Source organism: Bombina bombina, chromosome 4 (genome assembly GCF_027579735.1).
Source record: "Bombina bombina isolate aBomBom1 chromosome 4, aBomBom1.pri, whole genome shotgun sequence".
NCBI classification, from domain to species: Eukaryota; Metazoa; Chordata; class Amphibia; order Anura; family Bombinatoridae; genus Bombina; species Bombina bombina.
Genome location: NC_069502.1, coordinates 831,234,772 through 831,257,384, shown reverse-complemented (window position 1 = coordinate 831,257,384; position 22,613 = coordinate 831,234,772). Strand labels below are relative to the sequence as shown.

Below are 22,613 nucleotides of genomic sequence, written 5' to 3'. Positions count from 1 at the left end.
ACAGTTGATCTTCAATAGGTGTCTTATTCATCAGTTCATTAAATAGAGGACTGGGAAATACCATCTAAAAAAAGTACAATCATCTAAGTGTCTGATTGTGATCCCTAAATATCTCATTAAGAACTAAATATGACTAATGTATGTAAGCTACTAATATTCTACAGTCTTCACTAGCATGCATTGGTACACCAACCTGGACAATGCATGGTCTTTGAAAGTCAATTCAGGGGTAAACAGTTGATCTTCAATAGGTGTCTTATTCATCAGTTCATTAAATAGAGGACTGGGAAATACCATCTAAAAAAAGTACAATCATCTAAGTGTCTGATTGTGATCCCTAAATATCTCATTAAGAACTAAATATGACTAATGTATGTAAGCTACTAATATTCTACAGTCTTCACTAGCATGCATTGGTACACCAACCTGGACAATGCATGGTCTTTGAAAGTCAATTCAGGGGTAAACAGTTGATCTTCAATAGGTGTCTTATTCATCAGTTCATTAAATAGAGGACTGGGAAATACCATCTAAAAAAAGTACAATCATCTAAGTGTCTGATTGTGATCCCTAAATATCTCATTAAGAACTAAATATGACTAATGTATGTAAGCTACTAATATTCTACAGTCTTCACTAGCATGCATTGGTACACCAACCTGGACAATGCATGGTCTTTGAAAGTCAATTCAGGGGTAAACAGTTGATCTTCAATAGGTGTCTTATTCATCAGTTCATTAAATAGAGGACTGGGAAATACCATCTAAAAAAAGTACAATCATCTAAGTGTCTGATTGTGATCCCTAAATATCTCATTAAGAACTAAATATGACTAATGTATGTAAGCTACTAATATTCTACAGTCTTCACTAGCATGCATTGGTACACCAACCTGGACAATGCATGGTCTTTGAAAGTCAATTCAGGGGTAAACAGTTGATCTTCAATAGGTGTCTTATTCATCAGTTCATTAAATAGAGGACTGGGAAATACCATCTAAAAAAAGTACAATCATCTAAGTGTCTGATTGTGATCCCTAAATATCTCATTAAGAACTAAATATGACTAATGTATGTAAGCTACTAATATTCTACAGTCTTCACTAGCATGCATTGGTACACCAACCTGGACAATGCATGGTCTTTGAAAGTCAATTCAGGGGTAAACAGTTGATCTTCAATAGGTGTCTTATTCATCAGTTCATTAAATAGAGGACTGGGAAATACCATCTAAAAAAATTACAATCATCTAAGTGTCTGATTGTGATCCCTAAATATCTCATTAAGAACTAAATATGACTAATGTATGTAAGCTACTAATATTCTACAGTCTTCACTAGCATGCATTGGTACACCAACCTGGACAATGCATGGTCTTTGAAAGTCAATTCAGGGGTAAACAGTTGATCTTCAATAGGTGTCTTATTCATCAGTTCATTAAATAGAGGACTGGGAAATACCATCTAAAAAAGTACAATCATCTAAGTGTCTGATTGTGATCCCTAAATATCTCATTAAGAACTAAATATGACTAATGTATGTAAGCTACTAATATTCTACAGTCTTCACTAGCATGCATTGGTACACCAACCTGGACAATGCATGGTCTTTGAAAGTCAATTCAGGGGTAAACAGTTGATCTTCAATAGGTGTCTTATTCATCAGTTCATTAAATAGAGGACTGGGAAATACCATCTACAAAATAGAAAATCATCTAAGTCTCTCCAATAGGATGTCTCCACAGCCTTATTCTATCAAATAGTTTGCACTTACCATGTGAACATGTATTTGTATGGTTTTCAAGGTCAGCAGAATTGAAAGATAATGCCAGACATGATCCCATTGGTATACTTCAATTTCAATCTTGGCTTTTTCCCCACTGTCAGTCTTGGAAATCTTCACTGTCAGGCTTCAAATTGTTCCCTTTCAGTCTTTAGATTAAGTCATCTCCCTAATGTAAGAAATTATATATAAAAATTTCATACAAGTGTGTGAATCAGTTCTGTACCCCTCTCCCACCCCCCATTTCATAATAAATATCTGTCACTAGCTTACTAAGCCTGTGTATGAACCTGTGTTATTTTCTATCAAGTGTGAAGATGAGTCATATTGAGCAGAACAAACCTCTGTGTGACATTGAACCATAGTCATTCTAGAGTATCCCTTTCTGATTATGTACATTTTAAGTAATGTGTAAACAAAATTATATTTTTTAAAATGTATGCCATATGATGTATTTGTGTACAAATCATGCCAGCAACAGTCCATACATTTCTACTTACCATCTGATGTCCTCTTTAAAAACCAGGTGGCAAAGACTCGCTATAGGACCCAATGCCCAGAGCATCACCTATATTATGAAAATTAAAGATTATTCTAACATTTGATCAATACTAACATGTTTGCACAATTCTATACTTGTCATTTCCATAGAGTTCACATCTATTGAAAATACTCCAGTGTAACTTCTATTATTTACCGTCTAAAGTGGCGGTTGATGACGTCTGCTCTGACATCAAGTCCCTCGTCCTGGAATTCCCCCTCTAGAACAGGATCATCCTCCTCATCTCTGAGGAGGTCTCTGTCCACCGGGACGGCCTGCAGCATCCCAGCCCGCTGTGCAATATTATGCAGGACGCTACAGGCTACAACGATCTTAGCCACCTTCTTTGGGTTGTACTGGAGTGCTCCTCCAGAACGGTCCAGGCACCTGAATCTCATCTTCAGGAGCCCGAACATCCTTTCAACCACCGCCCTGGTTCTCTTATGAGCCCTATTGTAGCGCTCCTCAGACACATCAGTCGGGCTACGCAAGGGGGTAATGAGCCAAGGCCGGCTCATGTACCCAGAATCACCTATAAATTTAGAACAGAACATAATTCAAACAGAATACTTAAACTAGTATATTGTTGTATAAATATTTATTTTTATAAACCATAATCCATATTAAAAGTTGTCAGAAACATAAAAAAAAAAAAAAATTTATATATAATTCTGGATCTTGCCATTTCAGCTAAGACATGCTACATATGCGTATTTCTCCTAAACCAAACCTTGTGTAAAATGCTAACTACATGGTTACATTGCATTCTCTATCTGAACACTTAAGGTAAGACATGCTACATATCTGCATTTCAATAAAACTAGACATTAGCGGAAAAAGACAATGACAGGGTTAAATTGCATGAGATAATATCTTGCCATTTCATCTAAGACATGCTACATATGCGTATTTCTCCTAAAACAAACCTTGTGTAAAATGCTAACTACATGGTTACATTGCATTCTCTATCTGAACACTTAAGGTAAGACATGCTACATATCTGCATTTCAATAAAACTAGACATTAGCGGAAAAAGATAATGACAGGGTTAAATTGCATGAGATAATATCTTGCCATTTCATCTAAGACATGCTACATATGCGTATTTCTCCTAAACCAAACCTTGTGTAAAATGCTAACTACATGGTTACATTGCATTCTCTATCTGAACACTTAAGGTAAGACATGCTACATATCTGCATTTCAATAAAACTAGACATTAGCGGAAAAAGACAATGACAGGGTTAAATTGCATGAGATAATATCTTGCCATTTCATCTAAGACATGCTACATATGCGTATTTCTCCTAAAACAAACCTTGTGTAAAATGCTAACTACATGGTTACATTGCATTCTCTATCTGAACACTTAAGGTAAGACATGCTACATATCTGCATTTCAATAAAACTAGACATTAGCGGAAAAAGACAATGACAGGGTTAAATTGCATGAGATAATATCTTGCCATTTCATCTAAGACATGCTACATATGCGTATTTCTCCTAAACCAAACCTTGTGTAAAATGCTAACTACATGGTTACATTGCATTCTCTATCTGAACACTTAAGGTAAGACATGCTACATATCTGCATTTCAATAAAACTAGACATTAGCGGAAAAAGACAATGACAGGGTTAAATTGCATGAGATAATATCTTGCCATTTCATCTAAGACATGCTACATATGCGTATTTCTCCTAAACCAAACCTTGTGTAAAATGCTAACTACATGGTTACATTGCATTCTCTATCTGAACACTTAAGGTAAGACATGCTACATATCTGCTTTTCAATAAAACTAGACATTAGCGTCGGTAAATAACAAATGGTTAAATTTAATCCTATAGCTGAACATGACGCTAACAGTTAAAAAATACAGGGGCAATTGTCAAAATAATTAACCATGTTGAGCACAAATACTCACCAACGAGATAACCAGGGGGCATTTGTCTTTCCTCAAACTGGCTCCACAGGGACGACAGAGAGAGGATGCGGGCATCATGACAAGCCCCTCCAAAATTCGCATACACATGCATAATCCTCATCCGTGCGTCACAAACATACTGCACGTTGAGGCTATGAAAATGTTTGCGATTTCTGAAGGGCAAGTCATCAATTGGAGCACGCAGCGCAATGTGGGTACAATCAATGGCTCCCAAGACATTGGGCAATTGAGCAATATCAAAGAATTCCCGCTTCAGGCGCCTCCAATCACCATCATTCTGTGGGAATCCTATGTATTGCTTACTGATACGTACCATGGCGTCCAGAAAGTTATCAAACACCACAGAGAATGTACCTTGAGCCAGGCCATGCATGTACAGTTCTCCTGATTGAAAACTCCCGGAGGCCAGGACGTATAGACAGCTTAGCATCTTACTCATGGCGGGAACAGCAGTCCTTATTCTTATACGTGGCTCCAAATGAGGTTTAAGAAGATCGTAAAGGCCAATGAGCTGTTCGCGATCGAGCCGATACTTATCAAAAACCTCAAAGTCGCTCATGTTTTCCAAGGTGGGTCTCACCCTGTAGACACGAGGACCTCGAACCAGACGACCCCTTTGTCTCGGTCTGAGCCGCCGAGGCTGCCTGATTCGACCAACAGCTAGTTCGCCAATAGCAGCACCAGCAGTGTCTACCATGTCATCGTCATCCATCTTTCAAAACAGCGTAACAAGGTAAGCACTTGATCTGATGTGGATCACAAGTGATGCTTTGGCCATGTTGTTTGGGGGATTTATAGTACAATTAGTCCAATGGTAGTGAGTTTGTAATGATTGCTAATTGTATTCACCTGTTTGTATGTGAGCGGCGCGAATGCTTTCACAGTGGGCGTTTTTTTGTTGTTTGCTGAAATGTTATTTTCCAACAATGAATCTCAATGTGAAAGTGTCAAATATCACACATACAGTGCATGTTTGTAATGTTTGTTCATATGCGTAATCAATATTTCTTAAACGCGATCTTATAGTAACAAGCACACGTCCAGGCTAACATGAATGAAAGTGCATAGTTGTGTATAATGTGCATCGAATGTGATTGATCAATGTTGCTGCAATATTGTTTGTAAACGATAAAGTAGCATCTGCCATCTGTAGTATTGTATATATATAAGTGATTGCCGAGCAGTCAATATTGTATGCGTCCCTTTCAAATCGCAATAAGAATTCAGAACTTCCGGCTGTCATCTGTAGTATTGTATATATAAGTGATTGCCGAGATGTCAATATTGTATGCGTCCCTTTAAAATCGCAATAATAATTCCGAACTTCCCGTCTGCCATCTGTAGTATTGTATATATAAGTGATTGCCGAGCTGTCAATATTGTATGCGTCCCTTTCAAATCGCACTAATACTGAATAACTTCCGGCTGTCATCTGTAGTATTGTATATATAAGTGATTGCCGAGCTGTCAATATTGTATGCGTCCCTTTCAAATCGCAATAATAATTCAGAACTTCCCGTCTGCCATCTGTAGTATTGTATATATAAGTGATTTTAGATCTGACAATATTGTATGCGTCCCTTTCAAATCTCAATAATACTGAATAACTTCCGGCTGTCATCTGTAGTATTGTATATATAAGTGATTGCCGAGCAGTCAATATTGTATGCGTCCCTTCCAAATCGCACTAATACTGAATAACTTCCGGCTGTCATCTGTAGTATTGTATATATAAGTGATTGCCGAGCAGTCAATATTGTACGCGTCCCTTTCAAATCTCAATAATAATTCAGAACTTCACGTCTGCCATCTGTAGTATTGTATATATAATTGATTTTAGATCTGACAATATTGTATGCGTGCCATAAAAATTGCACTAATACTGAATAACTTCCGGCTGTCATCTGTAGTATTGTATATATAAGTGATTTTATATCTGACAATATTGTATGCGTCCCATAAAAATAGCACGAATACTGAATAACTTCCGGCTGTCATCTGTAGTATTGTATATATAATTGATTTGCGATCTGACAATATTTCTTAATTGTCCCATTGAAATCTCCATAATAATGCTGTTCAAAAGTGTGGTTTACGTATATGTTGTATTGTAGTATTGAGTGTTAAAGTTCCTAAAGGGGCGGTACAGTGGTGAATCTGTGATGTGTATGGTTGAATCTTCTAATGACGTCATGATATTATTAACCTGCCTATGTAGTTCTGAAATCCTCATTGTGTTGTTGTATTTGACTACATTGTTATTGTGTGCTGAATAAAATCTAAATGTGTGCTTTGCGGTTGCGTGATGGGTGATGCATGTTATGTACATGTAGGTATATATTGTGATTGTGTCCCACATATGCTGACTTCTATATAGCGGTCTGGCATTGTTGTTCCTTCCCATAAAGTGACATCTGTAATCTGGTGTAATGATGTTCTTGTTGTACGTAATTCCTAATGGTATATTGTGATGGAATCATGATGTTAAAAGTACAGTCAAATCCATATGTTGTGTTTTGTGATTCCTGTAGAGAATGTAATGTGTTTGTCCCCCATCATTTGAATGCACATGTATGAGTGAATGTTAAAAGTAATATATGTGCATCCATGAGTGATTATGTGTTAAGCCTATGTAGATATGCAGTTGCTGCAAGCATATGAGTTGAATAACTGAAATGCAATAATAAAGGTAAATGAGAGGTGTTTCCCATTGTGTAGTGTTTGTGAATCCAGAAATGTGTATTGAATTTTATTTTAATTGTAAATGTAATTTTATTGAAATAATAATGTGTTACTAGTGATGTGGATTTGTAGTTGATGTAATCTAAAAGTGTGAAAAATATTTATGGTGTGGTGAATATTTAATAATTAAAAACCATAAGTCCACCATAGGGAAATAGTCATTTCTTGATCTATTTATCATAGCTGGGTCTAACGCATGAAATCATGTATTTTCTAGCGCTGGTATTTGGAGTTTTTCAGTCTACGCTATTTGCGTGCGTTAGAAAAATGAGGGTTTCGCGTGCACGAGCACGTCTTCCCAATAGAAGTCAATGGAGGCTCAAAAGATTTCTAATTTTTTTTTCTAAGACTGGTTTTCCTCGTAAAGTGAGTGACGTCATGAGCTTGTGTGAAAAAGTAAATAAATCGTGTTCTTTTTGTAAGAAATAATTTTTTTGTGTATGTCATGTGGTGTATATTGTTTGTATGCATCGATGAGTGTATGTTTGTGATAATGTTATTAATTAGATGTAGGTATATGAGGGTCTTTTCCCGTATGTCCATGTAAGTCAATGGGAAAATGGATTTGTGTGGATTTTTTTCAAACACCCGAGATCTCGCAACTTTAATCCTTTGTATTTTAACGAAAAAAAAAAAAATATGAAAAATAAAGATAGTGTCGTGTTTGTATGAGTGTAAGTGTACTTTGTGTAATATTTGTTTTGTGATTCGTGGATGTTTTTTTTTGTCGGTATATGTTTACTACTGGGTCTGAGGTGGCGGTAGAAAGGTGAGCGTTAGGTGTATTTTGAGTGGCGGTAAATAAACTCTAAATACCGGAGTGCGTAAGAAACCCGCTGGTTTTTACGGCTACCGCCGAACTCTAAATCTAGGCCTATGTCTGTTATTTCTCCTTCTAGTAAACGTAAAAAATCTTTTAAAACTTCTCTCCCTACAGATGAATTTTTAAATGAACATCATCATTCTGATTCTGATGACTCTTCTGGTTCAGAGGATTCTGTTTCAGAGATTGATGCTGATAAATCTTCATTTTTATTTAAAATGGAATTTATTCGTTCTTTACTTAAAGAAGTATTAATTGCTTTAGAAATAGAGGATTCTGGTCCTCTTGATACTAATTCTAAACATTTAGATAAGGTATTTAAATCTCCTGTGGTTATTCCAGAAGTTTTTCCTGTTCCTAATGCTATTTCTGCAGTAATTTCCAAAGAATGGGATAAATTGGGTAATTCATTTACTCCTTCTAAACGTTTTAAGCAATTATATCCTGTACCGTCTGACAGGTTAGAATTTTGGGACAAAATTCCTAAAGTTGATGGGGCTATTTCTACCCTTGCTAAACGTACTACCATTCCTACGTCAGATGGTACTTCGTTTAAAGATCCTTTAGATAGGAAAATTGAATCCTTTCTAAGAAAAGCTTATCTGTGTTCAGGTAATCTTCTTAGACCTGCTATATCATTGGCTGATGTTGCTGCAGCTTCAACTTTTTGGTTGGAAACTTTAGCGCAACAAGTAACAAATCATGATTCTCATGATATTATTATTCTTCTTCTTCAGCATGCTAATAATTTTATCTGTGATGCCATTTTTGATATTATCAGAGTTGATGTCAGGTTTATGTCTCTAGCTATTTTAGCTAGAAGAGCTTTATGGCTTAAGACTTGGAATGCTGATATGGCTTCTAAATCAACTCTACTTTCCATTTCTTTCCAGGGTAACAAATTATTTGGTTCTCAGTTGGATTCTATTATCTCAACTGTTACTGGTGGGAAAGGAACTTTTTTACCACAGGATAAAAAATCTAAAGGTAAAAACAGGGCTAATAATCGTTTTCGTTCCTTTCGTTTCAACAAAGAACAAAAGCCTGATCCTTCATCCTCAGGAGCAGTTTCAGTTTGGAAACCATCTCCAGTCTGGAATAAATCCAAGCCTGCTAGAAAGGCAAAGCCTGCTTCTAAGTCCACATGAAGGTGCGGCCCTCATTCCAGCTCAGCTGGTAGGGGGCAGGTTACGTTTTTTCAAAGAAATTTGGATCAATTCTGTTCACAATCTTTGGATTCAGAATATTGTTTCAGAAGGGTACAGAATTGGTTTCAAGATGAGACCTCCTGCAAAGAGATTTTTTCTTTCCCGTGTCCCAGTAAATCCAGTGAAAGCTCAAGCATTTCTGAATTGTGTTTCAGATCTAGAGTTGGCTGGAGTAATTATGCCAGTTCCAGTTCCGGAACAGGGGATGGGGTTTTATTCAAATCTCTTCATTGTACCAAAGAAGGAGAATTCCTTCAGACCAGTTCTGGATCTAAAAATATTGAATCGTTATGTAAGGATACCAACGTTCAAGATGGTAACTGTAAGGACTATCTTGCCTTTTGTTCAGCAAGGGAATTATATGTCCACAATAGATTTACAGGATGCATATCTGCATATTCCGATTCATCCAGATCATTATCAGTTTCTGAGATTCTCTTTTCTGGACAAGCATTACCAGTTTGTGGCTCTACCGTTTGGCCTAGCTACAGCTCCAAGAATTTTTACAAAGGTTCTCGGTGCCCTTCTGTCTGTAATCAGAGAACAGGGTATTGTGGTATTTCCTTATTTGGACGATATCTTGGTACTTGCTTAGTCTTTACATTTAGCAGAATCTCATACGAATCGACTTGTGTTGTTTCTTCAAGATCATGGTTGGAGGATCAATTTACCAAAAAGTTCTTTGATTCCTCAGACAAGGGTAACCTTTCTGGGTTTCCAGATAGATTCAGTGTCCATGACTCTGTCTTTAACAGACAAGAGACGTCTAAAATTGATTGCAGCTTGTCGAAACCTTCAGTCATAATCATTCCCTTCGGTAGCCTTATGCATGGAAATTCTAGGTCTTATGACTGCTGCATCGGACGCGATCCCCTTTGCTCGTTTTCACATGTGACCTCTTCAGCTCTGTATGCTGAATCAATGGTGCAAGGATTACACAAAGATATCTCAATTAATATCTTTAAAACCGATTGTTCGACACTCTCTAACGTGGTGGACAGATCACTATCGTTTAATTCAGGGGGCTTCTTTTGTGCTTCCGACCTGGACTGTAATTTCAACAGATGCAAGTCTTACAGGTTGGGGAGCTGTGTGGGGATCTCTGACGGCACAAGGAGTTTGGGAATCTCAGGAGGTGAGATTACCAATCAATATTTTGGAACTCCGTGCAATTTTCAGAGCTCTTCAGTTTTGGCCTCTTCTGAAGAGAGAATCGTTCATTTGTTTTCAGACAGACAATGTCACAACTGTGGCATACATCAATCATCAAGGAGGGACTCACAGTCCTCTGGCTATGAAAGAAGTATCTCGAATTTTGGTTTGGTCGGAATCCAGCTCCTGTCTAATCTCTGCGGTTCATATCCCAGGTATAGACTATTGGGAAGCGGATTATCTCAGTCGCCAAACGTTGCATCCGGGCGAATGGTCTCTTCACCCAGAGGTATTTCTTCAGATTGTTCAAATGTGGGAACTTCCAGAAATAGATCTGATGGCGTCTCATCTAAACAAGAAACTTCCCAGGTATCTGTCCAGATCCCGGGATCCTCAGGCGGAGGCAGTGGATGCATTATCACTTCCTTGGAAGTATCATCCTGCCTATATCTTTCCGCCTCTAGTTCTTCTTCCAAGAGTAATCTCCAAGATTCTGAAGGAATGCTCGTTTGTTCTGCTGGTAGCTCCGGCATGGCCTCACAGGTTTTGGTATGCGGATCTTGTCCGGATGGCCTCTTGCCAACCGTAGACTCTTCCGTTAAGACCAGACCTTCTGTCTCAAGGTCCTTTTTTCCATCAGGATCTGAAATCCTTAAATTTAAAGGTATGGAGATTGAACGCTTGATTCTTGGTCAAAGAGGTTTCTCTGACTCTGTGATTAATACTATGTTACAGGCTCGTAAATCTGTATCTAGAGAGATATATTATAGAGTCTGGAAGACTTATATTTCTTGGTGTCTTTCTCATCATTTTTCTTGGCATTCTTTTAGAATACCGAGAATTTTACAGTTTCTTCAGGATGGTTTAGATAAGGGTTTGTCCGCAAGTTCCTTGAAAGGACAAATCTCTGCTCTTTCTGTTCTTTTTCACAGAAAGATTGCTATTCTTCCTGATATTCATTGTTTTGTACAAGCTTTGGTTCGTATAAAACCTGTCATTAAGTCAATTTCTCCTCCTTGGAGTTTGAATTTGGTTCTGGGGGCTCTTCAAGCTCCTCCATTTGAACCTATGCTTTCATTGGACATTAAATTACTTTCTTGGAAAGTTTTGTTCCTTTTGGCCATCTCTTCTGCCAGAAGAGTTTCTGAATTATCTGCTCTTTCTTGTGAGTCTCCTTTTCTGATTTTTCATCAAGATAGGGCGGTGTTGCGAACTTCTTTTGAATTTTTACCTAAAGTTGTAAATTCCAACAACATTAGTAGAGAAATTGTGGTTCCTTCATTATGTCCTAATCCTAAGAATTCTAAGGAGAAATCGTTGCATTCTTTGGATGTTGTTAGAGCTTTGAAATATTATGTTGAAGCTACTAAATCTTTCCGAAAGACTTCTAGTCTATTTGTTATCTTTTCCGGTTCTAGAAAAGGCCAGAAAGCTTCTGCCATTTCTTTAGCATCTTGGTTGAAATCTTTAATTCATCTTGCCTATGTTGAGTCGGGTAAAACTCCGCCTCAGAGGATTACAGCTCATTCTACTAGGTCAGTTTCTACTTCCTGGGCGTTTAGGAATGAAGCTTCGGTTGATCAGATTTGCAAAGCAGCAACTTGGTCCTCTTTGCATACTTTTACTAAATTCTACCATTTTGATGTATTTTCTTCTTCTGAAGCAGTTTTTGGTAGAAAAGTACTTCAGGCAGCGGTTTCAGTTTGAATCTTCTGCTTATGTTTTTCATTAAACTTTATTTTGGGTGTGGATTATTTTCAGCAGGAATTGGCTGTCTTTATTTTATCCCTCCCTCTCTAGTGACTCTTGTGTGGAAAGATCCACATCTTGGGTAATCATTATCCCATACGTCACTAGCTCATGGACTCTTGCTAATTACATGAAAGAAAACATAATTTATGTAAGAACTTACCTGATAAATTAATTTCTTTCATATTAGCAAGAGTCCATGAGGCCCGCCCTTTTTTTGGGGTGGTTATGATTTTTGTATAAAGCACAATTATTCCAATTCCTTATTTTATATGCTTTCACACTTTTTTATCACCCCACTTCTTGGCTATTCGTTAAACTGAATTGTGGGTGTGGTGAGGGGTGTATTTATAGGCATTTTGAGGTTTGGGAAACTTTGCCCCTCCTGGTAGGAATGTATATCCCATACGTCACTAGCTCATGGACTCTTGCTAATATGAAAGAAATGAATTTATCAGGTAAGTTCTTACATAAATTATGTTTTTCTTCTTTTATACCCTTTCTTGCCAGCCACGCTGTGGAGTACTTGGACGCGTGTGATGGAGCATTGTCCTGCATGAAAATCATGTTTTTCTTGAAGGAATGCAGACTTCTTCCTGTACCACTGCTTGAAGAAGGTGTCTTCCAGAAACTGGCAGTAGGACTGGGAGTTGAGCTTGACTCCATCCTCAACCCGAAAAGGCCCCACAAGCTCAACTTTGATGATACCAGCCCAAACCAGTACTCCACCTCCACCTTGCTGGCGTCTGAGTCGGACTGGAGCTCTCTGCCCTTTACCAATCCAGCCACGGGCCCATCCATCTGGCCCATCAAGACTCACTCTCATTTCATCAGTCCATAAAACTTAGAAAAATCAGTCTTGAGATATTTCTTGGCCCAGTCTTGACGTTTCAGCTTGTGTGTCTTGTTCAGTGGTGGTCGTCTTTCAGCCTTTCTTACCTTGGCCATGTCTCTGAGTATTGCACACCTTGTGCTTTTGGGCACTCCAGTGATGTTGCAGCTCTGAAATATGGCTAAACTGGTGGCAAGTGGCATCTTGGCAGCTGCACGCTTGACTTTTCTCAGTTCATGGGCAGTTATTTTGCGCCTTGGTTTTTCCCACACGCTTCTTGCGACCCTGTTGACTATTTTGAATGAAACGCTTGATTGTTCGATGATCACGCTTCAGAAGCTTTGCAATTTTAAGAGTGCTGCATCCCTCTGCAAGATATCTCACTATTTTTGACTTTTCTGAGCCTGTCAAGTCCTTCTTTTGACCCATTTTGCCAAAGGAAAGGAAGTTGCCTAATAATTATGCACACCTGATATAGGGTGTTGATGTCATTAGACCACACCCCTTCTCATTACAGAGATGCACATCACCTAATATGCTTAATTGGTAGTAGGCTTTCGAGCCTATACAGCTTGGAGTAAGGCAACATGCATAAAGAGGATGATGTGGTCAAAATACTAATTTGCCTAATAATTCTGCACTCCCTGTGTGTATATATATATATATATATATATATATATATATATATACACACATACATACATACATACATACATACATACACACACACACACACACACACACACACACACACACACACACACGAACACATATATATACATACAGACACAAACACATATATACGCAAAATATACACACACACATATATATATGCTGATGATGGGGAGGAATACCCCGAAAACGTTTCATTAAATTTATCTACGATTTTCACTAAAAGACCTGAGAGTGCGACTATTTTTCCGGAATATATATATATATATATATATATACACATACACATATGCATACGCATATACATACACATATATATATATATATATATATATATATATATATATACTGTGTATGTGTGTATGTGTGTATATATATATATATATATATATATATACACACACACACACACACACACATACGTGTAGACACAAACCCACATATAGATACATACAACACACACAATATATAAATACACATATATACACATAATATACACACACACACATATGCATATACATATATATATAGTATTAGGAAGAAGAAAAACAAGGTACTGCAAACTCTGGTTCCAAAGTGGTTATTTTAATGAACAGTTAGGTGAGATACACAGTCACAGTGTGCAGGGTTGGATCTGACGCGTTTCCCGCATGCTCACATGCGCTTCATCAGAGATCTAATGGTGTTCACCTGGTGGCAGGTTAAATACTGGTGTTAGCCAATAGTGTTTTAGCAGAGCCTGATAGAAATTGTGTGAATAGAACCTAGTGTGGTAATTGTTTGGTGCAGCAAAAGAAAAATGTTAAGTGTTAAATTCTCAAAATAAATCAGTGTTGCTAAACAATAATCATATAGGCTGTGCATGTGATCAAAACAATATATTAAAGATGGATATAATAAGAGTGATTTTGTGTTTATTTGTGATAAAAGCTTATTGCTAAAAACTAAGTGCTGGGGTTTGACTTTATGTGGGGGTTGTGTTGTACTTGAGAATGCAAGCACAACATGGTCTAACTATCACCATGGTGATAGTATAAAGTATGTTCTAGGAATTTCATTAGGAATTTTTCAGGAGTTTTATAGGGATTTTGGTTGGTCCCAGAACTCACTGATGTACAAGAAATTAGAAGTTGGGCTTGAAGGGTAAAAGTAAAATAAGATAAAATAAATAAAAAAAAATAAAAAAAAAATATATATGAAATAAAATAAAAATGTAAATAAGAATAAAAATAAAAATAAGAAAGGAAGATAAAAAATGTATGAGATAATAAGAAATAATATAAGACAAAAAGGTAGTATGTAGGATGAGGAAAAGAGGGGTGGGAAGAGAGGAGAAAGGAAAAGAGGTGACAAAAGATGAAAGGAGAGGAGAGGGAAGAAAAAGGCTGGGGATAGGGAAGAATAGGGATAGCAACTCTGTTGTTTAAGGGACTAGGGAGCTGTTCTCTCTCATGTCTGATGTTCGCCACTATCTATAGCCGATCCAGTGTAATTATATGATTTAAACTTATAAAGGCTATGTTGCTAGAGATATAAGTTTCTAGGTGACTGCAGGAAGGTCTAGATGAATGTACTAGGGTGTGTGTGATATTAGTGGGTTCTTGCTCAGTGCAACATTCTTTTGGCGTTTATGTAGTGAATACTAGTAAATTGCCTGTTGAACTCAGTCCTGGGTTATCATATCTGTGTGGGACCCAGGTATTTACCCACATGTATATCTTGCACACCTATTTATCCTATGGGGGAGCGAGCATCCTATAAGTCCAGTGTATGTAATTAGAAATTAATATACTAAGATGGTTGCTGTAGGGGAAAAGAGCCCGGAAAGAGTGGGCTATTATTGCCAAAAAGTTGTATAAAATTCTTTGGAGTGATATGACCTAGAATAAGACCAATAGTCATAAAGAAGAAGAAGTTATTTTTTGTTTGTTTAAAAAACATTATTGATACTCTTTTTATATACAAAACCGATGAACACTCATTGGTGGTTGTTGATTAAATAATGTCAATATTTTTATGTGCCAAGGGACAAGGGGGTTTGCTTACTACATTAGTTAGAGAGAGAAGAAACTACTCTATACAAATAGTGTTAATTTGGTAGTCATTAGTAAAAATCTTTATGGATTAATCTATGAATAGATCCAGATCTTGTCTCATGTTTATGCCTTTTGGGCTTTTTGTCTGCAAAGTAAAGATCCAAAAGGCTTCTTTCCTTTGCAATTTGCTGAGTCTGTCCCCTCCCCTGATAGGGGTATGTCACACATACATATAGACAAACACACACACATACACACCCACATATACATACACATATACCCACACATACATACATACATACATACATACACACACACAATATACTCATATACTTACACACATATACACACACAGACATGCATACAGATACATACATACAGACATACACACACATAAAATATGCACACACACATTTATTAATGAAAAACAATCTGGCTCGTAAAAGTATTTTGGTTGGCTCCTAGACTTAAAATAAATTTGTTAAGCCCTGACTTACCTTTTGTGCTATGTGCTATTACCCTGTACCACACTGAAGTTCAGGAAGGGGGAGGAAATCGACAGACATATACATACACACACACACACACATTTATTAAAGAAAAACAATCTGGCTCCTATAAGTATTTTGGTTGGCTCCTAGACTTAAAATAAATTTGTTAAGCCCTGACTTACCTTTTGTGCTATTTGCTATTACCCTGTACTACATTGAGAGAGAATGGAACAGTGACACCTGCAGGCAGAAATTAAAAGTGCAGGCAAAATACTTTTTGTGCAGAAACTGTATATTTTCTGCCACCAGATCACACATCACAGTATGTTCTGCCTTGGGGGTGAGAAAAACCACGATCCCCTCTCTAATATTGTACATGTTTGTATAAAGATTTTACTGGGTGTGAGGGGGATTGTGTCTGTTTCCAGGGGCTGTTGGAATACTAGAATAGCACAGGTGAGTGTGTATATGTGTGACGTGCCTCACTTTTAGAGTCTCTATTCCCCCTCAATAAAACACAGATGAAAACTCACCTGTTATTTGTGGTGATTGTGATATAACTCATGTGGGGCTGAATTCTAAATACAATGAATGCAAAAGACTGAAAACAGAGTCAGCACAAGGGTATAAAAGGGCTCAGTGATGAAAAGGTTAAACTTGATAACTTGCATTATTTCTATTATTTTTACTCTTTTATTAAAGAAATAGAAAATGCCTTTGTCTTGAACTATATAAATCCCTTTATATATCTGATGTCTCTATCATATCACTGTGGTACTCTCTCTCACACAGGCAATACAAGTTAAGATAATTAAATGGGCAATAGTGAGGTTTTAATAACCAGTGGGAAATGGATTTTATTTTCAAAACCTCACAGAACCCTGTAATACGTCTCATATGGGAATTCTGATTGGTTACAATGAGGCTGTAGTTGTAGCAAGTAAAGTAACTGATTCCCAGCTAACTCCCTTTACTGTATGACACAGGTTGTATTTACTGTTGTGCTGATGTCATTTCATGGGATGTTTCTTCCAGATGTGACTGCTACTGATGTAGGCTCAGGTTTATTTAACTTAAATTACACTGTTTTTCACATTTTGTTTTAAACTAAATTTTAAAAAGATACCATGTAAAGAATCATTTATTTATTTCTATTACTGATATTTTTTTCAGATGAAAACGATGCTAAAATTGTATGTAACACGGAACAAACAGAAGATCAGTGGCTAAGTAATATGACAGAAGCTGCAAAGCAGGGAATATCTGACAATATAAGTACAGGTAGGTGTACTAGTGTGTGTCTGAGGGATACAGGGCACAGATTAGTGTACGTATGTGATGTGTCTGAGGGATGCAGGGCACAGGTGAGTGTACGTATGTGATGTGTCTGAGGGATACAGGGCACAGGTGAGTGTATGTGTGTGATGTGTCTGAGGGATACAGGGCACAGGTGAGTGTACATGTGTGATGTGTCTGAGGGATACAGGGTACAGGTGAGTGTACATGTGTGATGTGTCTGAGGGATACAGGGCACAGGTAAGTGTACGTGTGTGATGTGTCTGAGGGATACAGGGCACAGGTGAGTGTACTTGTGTGATGTGTCTGAGGGATACAGGGCACAGATTAGTGTACGTATGTGATGTGTCTGAGGGATACAGGGCACAGATTAGTGTACGTATGTGATGTGTCTGAGGGATACAGGGCACAGATTAGTGTACGTATGTGATGTCTCTAAGGGATACAGGGCACAGGTGAGTGTACGTATGTGATGTCTCTAAGGGATACAGGGCACAGGTGAGTGTACATGTGTGATGTGTCTGATGGATACAGGGCACAGATTAGTGTACGTATGTGATGTGTCTGAGGGATACAGGGCACAGATTAGTGTACGTATGTGATGTGTCTGAGGGATACAGGGCACAGGTGAGTGCACGTGTGTGATGTGTCTGAGGGATACAGGGCACAGATTAGTGTACGTATGTGATGTCTCTAAGGGATACAGGGCACAGGTGAGTGTACGTATGTGATGTCTCTAAGGGATACAGGGCACAGGTGAGTGTACATGTGTGATGTGTCTGAGGGATACAGGGCACAGATTAGTGTACGTATGTGATGTGTCTGAGGGATACAGGGCACAGATTAGTGTACGTATGTGATGTGTCTGAGGGATACAGGGCACAGGTGAGTGCACGTGTGTGATGTGTCTGAGGGATACAGGGCACAGGTGAGTGTACGTATGTGATGTGCCTGAGGGATACAGGGCACAGGTGAGTGTAGATGTGTGATGTGTCTGAGGGATACAGGGCACAGGTGAGTGTACGTATGTGATGTGTCTGAGGGATACAGGGCACAGATTAGTGTACGTATGTGATGTGTCTGAGGGATACAGGGCACAGATTAGTGTACGTATGTGATGTGTCTGAGGGATACAGGGCACAGATTAGTGTACGTATGTGATGTGTCTGAGGGATACAGGGCACAGGTGAGTGCACGTGTGTGATGTGTCTGAGGGATACAGGGCACAGATTAGTGTACGTATGTGATGTGCCTGAGGGATACAGGGCACAGGTGAGTGTAGATGTGTGATGTGTCTGAGGGATACAGGGCACAGGTGAGTGTACGTGTGTGATGTGTCTGAGGGATACAGGGCACAGATTAGTGTACGTATGTGATGTGTCTGAGGGATACAGGGCACAGATTAGTGTACGTATGTGATGTGTCTGAGGGATACAGGGCACAGATTAGTGTACGTATGTGATGTGTCTGAGGGATACAGGGCACAGGTGAGTGCACGTGTGTTATGTGTCTGAGGGATACAGGGCACAGATTAGTGTACGTATGTGATGTGTCTGAGGGATACAGAGCACAGATTAGTGTACGTATGTGATGTGTCTGAGGGATACAGGGCACAGGTGAGTGTACGTATGTGATGTGTCTGAGGGATACAGGGCACAGGTGAGTGTACGTGTGTGATGTGTCTGAGGGATACAGGGCACAGGTGAGTGTACATGTGTGATGTGTCTGAGGGATACAGGGCACAGATTAGTGTACGTATGTGATGTGTCTGAGGGATACAGGGCACAGATTAGTGTACGTATGTGATGTGTCTGAGGGATACAGGGCACAGGTGAGTGTACGTATGTGATGTGTCTGAGGGATACAGGGTACAGGTGAGTGTACGTATGTGATGTGTCTGAGGGATACAGGGCACAGATTAGTGTACGTATGTTATGTGTCTGAGGGATACAGGGCACAGGTGAGTGTACATGTGTTATGTGTCTGAGGGATACAGGGTACAGGTGAGTGTACGTGTGTGATGTGTCTGAGGGACGCAGAGCAAAGGTGAGTGTCCGTATGTGATGTGTCTGAGGGATACAGGGCACAGGTGAGTGTACGTGTGTGATGTGTCTGAGGGACGCAGAGCAAAGGTGAGTGTCCGTATGTGATGTGTCTGAGGGATACAGGGCACAGGTGAGTGTACGTGTGTGGTGTGTCTGAGGGATACAGGGTACAGGTGAGTGTACGTGTGTGATGTGTCTGAGGGACGCAGAGCAAAGGTGAGTGTCCGTATGTGATGTGTCTGAGGGATACAGGGCACAGGTGAGTGTACGTATGTGATGTGTCTGAGGGATACAGGGCACAGGTGAGTGTACGTATGTGATGTGTCTGAGGGATACAGGGCACAGGTGAGTGTACGTATGTGATGTGTCTGAGGGATACAGGGCACAGGTGAGTGTACGTGTGTGATGTGTCTGATGGATACAGGGCACAGGTGAGTGTACATGTGTGATGTGTCTGAGGGATACAGGGCACAGGTGAGTGTACGTGTGTGATGTGTCTAAGGGATACAGGGCACAGGTCTGAGGGATACAGGGCACAAGTGAGTGTACATGTGTGATGTGTCTGAGGGATACAGGGCACAGGTGAGTGTACATGTGTGATGTGTCTGAGGGATACAGGGTACAGGTGAGTGTACGTGTGTGATGTGCTTGAGGGATACAGGGCACAGGTGAGTGTACGTGTGTGATGTGTCTGAGGGATACAGGGCACAGGTGAGTGTACGTGTGTGATGTGTCTGAGGGATACAGGGCACAGGTGAGTGTACGTGTGTGATGTGTCTGAGGGATACAGGGCACAGGTGAGTGTACGTGTGTGATGTGTCTGAGGGATACAGGGCACAGGTGAGTGTACATGTGTGATGTGTCTGAGGGATACAGGGCACAGGTGAGTGTACGTGTGTGATGTGTCTGAGGGATACAGGGCACAGGTGAGTGTACATGTGTGATGTGTCTGAGGGATACAGGGCACAGGTGAGTGTACGTGTGTGATGTGTCTGAGGGATACAGGGCACAGGTGAGTGTACATGTGTGATGTGTCTGAGGGATACAGGGCACAGGTGAGTGTACATGTGTGATGTGTCTGACCATGGAACTCCCAGTAAAGTAGCCTACAAGTTTCTAATAAAATTGTGCAAACATAAGTAGCATTATAAACACATTTTTTAAAGAACTAACTTGTTATTTGACTGCTGTGCTATCTTAGTCCTAAACATGTAAATAAGTCTCCTTTTTACTGGTTGCTAGGCGCCTCTATGGACGAGTTTACACCGTGCACCAGCAGTGATTCTGTGACATTTATTGTTTGCCGTGTGCTATAGATCGTTAGCAAGACCTAAGTTATCATATGACACCGCACTGCAGAGGGTACGTGTGCCTTAGCAGTAAATTTCAAACTGCTAGATTTCTAATATAGTATTGTTTTATCTTTTTTATATTTATAGGCCATGTTCTCATTTTAATTTACCTGCTAAATAATACAGGATTTACTGAGACTGGTGTAGAGTCCTTTGGGAAATCAAGGGTTAAGTCCTCATGTAGCCGCTACAAAATTACTGGCTTCTGGATTTTTGGGCTGCCTCGTTGTTTTGTACAAATTTGTCAGCCTTACAATACCCCATATAGATAAAGACACTCGTAGATAGACAGATATTTAACATTTACAGACATTTTAATGCGTCAAAGGGACATACATTTTATTTTAAAATTAGATTCTTAAAAAAGGTTAAAAGTAATAACTGCTTCATTTTGTGCACACAAGCAATAGTTATAAAATGTAGTTTTCTGACTGAAGTAATTTTATTACATTATAATACTTTTGATAACATAGTTCATTTCTAGACATTTCAGAAATATTTATTTGCATATTTTCACTCATATAGTTTATTTTACATATTATATATATTTTTATATAAAGTGATATTTTGGTCTTCATTACAAGTAAAGAATATCTGGTATAAATACAACAATCTAATAAATAAAACTAAATGCTTTGTGCACACCAGCAATAAGCCTCATGTTGTATATTAAACAAACTTGACCCTCTGCTGTGGTGTAAATGCTCTTAGCCTTTTTAAAGGACCAGTTCACTCAGGAGAGAGTTACTTAGCAGTAATAGCACCTTATTAACAATCAAAATGGATGAGTAATAACCATTGTAATATGAAAAGTTTTTTGTTTTTTTAACTTGTTTCATTCTTTGCGAGCCATCAGGCTTGATGATCCTGAAATGCCCTGATGATAAAAGGGCCGGGCAACAGTGCTATATTAGCCCTCCCCATGACCAATGCACAATTTTATAGTATGCAAAATATAGCTTGTGCAATCTGCATCTGAATGATGGGGTGCGCGTGATGCCGTGTCTAGTTGTTTTAGAGGCTGCTACAAGGTCACTGCATGTGTCCATAAACAACAAATCACAACTGTTACAAATCTCCCCCTTTATTAGGTTGTACATTAAAGAGCCCTTATAAGGATCTGGTCTGTTTGTTTATAACACTGTGTATGAGTAAAGTATATGGAAGTACCTTCAGTATTTTTTGCGTTGAGCTAAACGCTCCTGTTTCTTCATATCTCCTGCACTGTTGATGTTCACCCAGTGTCCGGTTCCACATCACATGACCAGAACTTACTATTCCCCAAACGCAGATTCATAATAAATAAAGTCTACAGAGCAGCACCAACATTTAGATTTTGCAAACACTGTGGACAATTACTGCACTCTGGAACAAAGCTGTTACATTTTAGCATAATTCTCCCTGGGTAGTGAGCATATGATGACTACGGTACTTGCTACAAAACAGAAATCATTGTATCTGAACTTCTCACCTCCGTATTTGTGCATTCAACGTCTGTATTTCTGCTGTCAAGCAGACTGTGAGAATCTGTTTTGTAGCAAGTACCTTAGCCATCATATGCTCACTACCTAGTCTTGTGTATCATGTTTCTGCTGTCAAGCAGGCTGTGAGAATTTCTGTTTTGTAGCAAGTACCTAAACCATCATATGCTCACTACCTAGTCTTGTGTATCATGTTTCTGCTGTCAAGCAGACTGTGAGTATCTGTTTTGTAGCAAGTACCTTAGCCATCATATGCTCACTACCTAGTCTTGTGTATCAGGTTTCTGCTGTCAAGCAGACTGTGAGTATCTGTTTTGTAGCAAGTACCTTAGCCATCATATGCTCACTACCTAGTCTTGTGTATCATGTTTCTGGTGTTAAGCAGACTGTGAGAATTTCTGTTTTGTAGCAAGTACCTTAGCCATCATATGCTCACTACCTAGTCTTGTGTATAATGTTTCTGGT

The 22,613-nt window shown here is 38.9% G+C and overlaps 1 protein-coding gene across 1 annotated transcript in view; it reads left to right on the top strand.

Moving 5' to 3' along the window:
• LOC128657937 (oocyte zinc finger protein XlCOF7.1-like) overlaps positions 1-20,631 on the top strand; it is an 83,348-nt gene extending 62,717 nt beyond the window's left edge. Inside the window, exons 8-9 of the mRNA XM_053712361.1 lie at positions 17,148-17,255; positions 20,558-20,631. Of these exons, the coding sequence (XP_053568336.1) occupies positions 17,148-17,255; positions 20,558-20,631 (182 nt within the window). The remainder of the gene's footprint in view (positions 1-17,147; positions 17,256-20,557) is intronic.
• The last annotated feature ends 1,982 nt before the right edge of the window (positions 20,632-22,613 follow it).